General features: G+C 57.0%; 1 protein-coding gene across 1 annotated transcript; it reads right to left on the reverse strand.

The window, feature by feature from the left end:
- Window positions 1–814: 814 nt before the first annotated feature.
- VAMP2 (vesicle associated membrane protein 2) lies at window positions 815–4,601 on the reverse strand. Its single transcript, XM_069542882.1, has 5 exons — window positions 4,465–4,601; window positions 3,840–3,960; window positions 3,215–3,373; window positions 3,070–3,121; window positions 815–2,507 (listed from the first exon to the last, which is right to left on the reverse strand). Coding segments are annotated over exons 1-5 (351 nt in total). The 5' UTR covers window positions 4,467–4,601; the 3' UTR covers window positions 815–2,490.
- Window positions 4,602–5,025: the final 424 nt, after the last annotated feature.

The raw sequence follows: 5,025 nt of genomic DNA on the forward strand, positions 1-5,025 counted from the left end.
AAGGAGCCTGAAAATCCATTTTAAAAAGTGTTCCTGGTAGTTCTCAGGAGCCCAGAAATCTGGGAAACACTAAGTTTCCTGTGCTGTTCAATCCTCATGCTGCAGCCCAGAAAAGTGGGCCCTTCAGCACTCTCCACGTACTATTAAAGTGCCTGTGGGCAGGGACGCTATGGTGCCACATCATGAGTGTTACAGAGGTGGAAATTAAAAGAGTTCAGTATAGTGTCTAGGGTCACCAGTCCCTCAACAGAGCACAGGAGTAGCAGGCCATCTAGCCACAACAGAGCAGGGGTGGCAGGCCATCTAGTCAGCTCCACACACCTGGCTGGCTCTCCCTGAGAGGTTTTGTTCAGTAAGTACTTATGAACTCCTCCTGAATGCTGGCACTGTGCTAGTCAGAATGAGGGAGAGAAATTTCATGGTTGCCCATCTACTTCAGGCCTAGGAATAAATGACCACGGGAGAAACTGAAAGCATCGGAGAGTTCATCAAGGAGTAGAAAGGGATCCAGTAAACAGTGGAGTATGCCCTCAGGGAAGGGAGAGCAGGGAAAGCTGGCAAGTCATGCTTCCAGGTTTCCAGTGTCAGGGTTCACCATGCTGACACTGGGATCATGAACATTTTCCATTACCAACTCCTTGTGCCCCCTCGTGGCCACTTTGAGAATCATACTTTGCCTTTGCCCTGGCCTGCCCAAGGTCAGGCCCCTTGGCAAAACTGTCTCTTCCAGATGTATCCTCTCAACGTTCCGGTTATACCTGCAGATCCAATATCCTTCCCACTGGTTAAGAAAAGATCTTAGAACACCACCTGATTACTCATTACACATTTATTGTACATTTTCACAATCTGGATGCGCCACAGAATTGGGGGCATGGGGTGAGGGAAGGGGGGCAGGGGATACTGGGATAATATGGGGGGTCTAGAACACAGCACCCCCACCCCCAGCATCTCTCCCTACCCTTTCACACCACAGCTTAGATCTCCCTGCTCCCCCTCCACACAAAAACCTCAAGTGTGGGGAGAAGAAAGAGTTTGGGGGTCCCCTCCAGTGGCAGGTTAAGGGAATTCACCCTCAGACCCCTAAAATTGTGCCATTTAAAGACATTAGACCATTTCTTTATCACTTCACCCAAGGGGGAGACAGCTCTCTCTGGGCTTGACCGCCCTGGAGAGGGGCAAGAATCCCCATCTTCCAGCAAGTCCCATACGCATATTGGCAGTGACTAGTACCCCCGCCCTAAATTCAGGGGGGCAGTCAGAGGAGCTGGGCAGTGATGGGGTAACACCCCCCATATGAGGGAGGGTTTTCAATCCACCCCCCAGCAGGGGTGGGGCCAGAGATTTCAGGCAGGATTTGGGGGGGATGATGCCCTGCCCCATCCTCCCCAAGGCAGTGATGACCCCCACACACACTGTAGCCACCTCTCCCAAAACAGATCGGATTACAGCCAACCCCCAACTCTCCTGGTGGGAGGAGGAGGAGGCAGATCAGGCAGACAGGAGGAAGGGAGACCCCGTGGGAATGTCAGCCAAGCGCCCCACATGAAAACTGCGGAGCAGGAATGTGGGGAGAGACTCCAAGTGGCAGAATTATTGGTCCATCATTAACACACTGAACTCCAATACACTTACACACCAGCTGGGGGGAGGGAAAGGAGGGACAAGAGGTTTGGAAAACTGGGATGGGGAGGCAAACTGGACTAGAGGGGCTGGAGAGGGCGATTCTGGGGGCCAGAATAGCCTGGCTCCCCAAAAGCCCAGGCTCCCCACCACCTGCAAGTAATGTCATGCAAATGAAAGTGTGATACAAGGACCAACAGGGACTAAATCCTCAGTAAAAAAAACACAGGTTGAAAGACTGAACAGAAAAGTGATGGGAGGGAAAGGAAACCAAAAGGAATGTCAGTAGGCAAATGGATGCTAATTAACATGCTGGAAGCTCCCAGAAGACCATGGGATTCTTAGGACCAAGAGGGACCAGTCTCAGAGCCTCCCAATGATGCAAAGAAAATGCACCTAGGGAAGCCTGGACAGTTGCTTTTTGTCTTTTTTGTATGGGGGTGAGGGTGGGGGGTGGGGGTGGAGGTATGGGGAAGGCCAGGGTGGGAGGAAGGGTCAGCTAAATCCAAGGGAAGGAGAGGAAGAGGGACTATTGCATAGCAGATGCAAATGAAGGAGACTTGGGGTTGGTCAAGAAGAGAGGGAAAGGGAAGGAGGGAAAGAGGAAAAGGAAGTGATGAGAACCTCAGGAAGGGGTGTTAAGGACAACTGGAAAAAATCTTCTAGTAATAAAACTACAAACAGACCAAATATATATAATATTATATATGTATAAATAACAGCTGGCTATTTACAAGGGGGCACACACACGACACACACACACGGATCCGGGGGAGATGGGGCTGGAAGATATGGCTGAGAGGTGGAGGAGCGGCTGGGGGTTGGGGGGAGAGGCCCTTCTCTGGGCAGGGCAGGCTCCTCAGGGGTTTAAGAGCTGAAGTAAACTGTGGAGAGGGAAAGAGAAGGAAGAAGACGGAGAAGGGAGGAAGAGAAAGAGAGAAAGCAGTGTGTCAGCCCAGCCCTGCTCCCACCTTCCCCACCTCCCAGCTAGGTGACATCCCTTCCCCTCTTGGCCTCAGGTTCTTCACCTGTAAAGCAAGGAATCTACACAGATTGGTTCCCAGATCTCCTCAACTCCATGGTATGGCCTTGGGGCCACAGATCCCTAATCCTCTGAGACCACAGCTCTCAAACAATGGGGTGGTTTGCTTCCCAGCTGTTTCTCAAGCCCCTCAGTCTCTGCTGCTCTCCCACTCCCCAATTCCAGGTTCCCAGTCTATTATGCTCTTCCTGTTTTTGAAAATCTTAACAGAAATGGCCCAGAATCAGGCAAAGTGCAAGCTAAACAACTTCAAGGTTTGGGGCTCTAGATGAATCAGAACTGCTACTGGCAACCATATATACTTTTTCCTAAATACTAAAATCTAGGTTAATGACCTTCAAAACCCAGAAACCGCAGGGGAACCCTCTCCATGAAAGGGCCCTAGCCACTCCCACCCTACTCACCGATGATGATAATGAGGATGATGGCGCAAATCACTCCCAGGATGATCATCATCTGGGGGTGAGGGGGAGGCTCAGTGAGACAGACCAGGATACTCCCATTCACCCCCCACCTCCTCCCTGTCCTCCCACCTGCCTCCACCCTTACCTTGAGGTTTTTCCACCAGTATTTGCGCTTGAGCTTGGCTGCACTAGTTTCAAACTGGGAGGCCCCCGCCTGGAGGGCGTCGGCACGGTCGTCCAGCTCCGACAGCTTCTGGTCCCGCTCCAAAACCTTGTCTACGTTCACCCTCATGATGTCCACCACCTGAGGGAAGGCCCACAAGGCAGCGGTGTGTGTGCCAAGGTCCATCTCAAAGGGCACTCCTCCACACACCATGAGCTCACACAGGGAACAGGCATCATGTGGCCTGGCTAACATGCCAAGGACATATACAGAACATGCCTAGCACACCAGAGAAATGCAAGCAGCACACAGCAGGGGCATGTGGTATCCACACTGCTCAGATGTCACAGCACCACTCTTTATTTACTGAGCCTCAAGCAGCCTTCCGTTCACCAGAGCATCCACCCAGGGTGAAACACCTCAGGTTAGCCAGGCCAACATCCCCACGGGCCCTCCCATACTTGCACGCTGACAAGGACGGGCCATGGTATATTTTCGTACCCAAACATGAACTGCCATCACCCCCCAACCCAAGATGGACCCCCGTGTCGGTTTGTCAACCCTCAGGGTCCTTCCCACTGTTTCTGACACCACCACCTCCACTCACCTCATCCACCTGGGCCTGGGTCTGCTGCAGTCTCCTGTTACTAGTGAGGTTTGGAGGGGGCGCAGGAGGGCCTCCCTCCCCAGCCGGGGCGGCAGGGGGGGCGGTGGCAGCGGTAGCCGACCTGAGGGGCAGGGACGGATTAAGAACCAAGGCCTGCAGCCCTTGGCCCCGCAGCCAGGGCTCCGCCCATCCGCCTGTCCCTCCATCCGTCCCTCCCTTCCTTCTTGCCGGGTAGAAAGCCACTCGATGCGAGCCCTGGCCTCCGTCCGGGCCCGCGGGCGAGCTGCTGCGTGACCTTGAGGGAGGCCCCCTCCCCCTCGGGCCTCAGTTTCCCCGCCTGTCAAATGAGGGCGACCTCACAGACACGGTCTGGGGTGGACCCAGCAGCGATGATAGAGGCGGAGCGGCCAGATGGGGAGTCCGCCCCCTCTCGCGGTCAGCCTCCGCGCGGCCAGCCCGGGACGCGGGGCTCTCCTAATGCCCGCGCGCAGTCACAGGCGCCGGCCTGGTCTCGGGACGCGGGGCGCGTGGGGGACGCGAGTCGAACCCCGAGCCCTCCCCAGGCCTGGGCCTAAGGGCGGCGGCCAGTGCCGGCCAGGCGGTGCAGGTGCGGGCGCCGACTCACATGGCGGGGGCAGCGGGCGGAGGACTTGGCAGCGGCAGTGATGGCGGCGGCAGCGGAGGCTCGAGCTGGCTCCGACTGGCGCTGGCTGCCCGGGACGGGAAGATGGCGGCCGCACGTCACCCACATCCGGGCACTGCGGGCGGGGGCGGGGCGCGGCGGGCCACTAGTCGGCCGCCGGGCCGCGGGGGCGGGGCGCCGAGGGCGGGGATCGCGGCCTGCCAGGTGGCGGGTCCGGCGCTGCAGGGCCCCAGCCTCTCCCTCGCTGCCTGCGAAGCCTGAGCCTGGTGGCAGGGCTCCCTACACCCACCACTAGCCCACCGGGTCTGACCCCAGCCCTCCCCGAGGTCCTCGCGGTCCCCCTGCCCCCACCGCCTGGCCCTTGAGGCGCCCTTCAGCCCCAAACACATCCTCCTCCTCGGTGAAAGCCGTCAACCTGTCCGCACCCCACGCAGCCCCAGGTCCCAGCCTGCTCCCACGTCCCAGTGCGGGTTGAGCAGCCTTGAGCATTTGGAAGGAGCAGGGGGGTTGGAAATCAGAAGGAGCAAGTGCAGGTCGGAGGCA

Source organism: Ovis canadensis, chromosome 11, assembly GCF_042477335.2.
Source record: "Ovis canadensis isolate MfBH-ARS-UI-01 breed Bighorn chromosome 11, ARS-UI_OviCan_v2, whole genome shotgun sequence".
Lineage (NCBI taxonomy): Eukaryota > Metazoa > Chordata > Mammalia > Artiodactyla > Bovidae > Ovis > Ovis canadensis.

Coding starts and splice junctions, on each gene's coding strand:
- VAMP2 (XM_069542882.1), bottom strand. Junction 3,374..3,839: donor CCCAGGCCCAGGTGGATGAG/GTGAGTGGAGGT, acceptor GCCTTCCCTCAG/GTGGTGGACATCATGAGGGT. Junction 3,122..3,214: donor ACTGGTGGAAAAACCTCAAG/GTAAGGGTGGAG, acceptor CCTCACCCCCAG/ATGATGATCATCCTGGGAGT.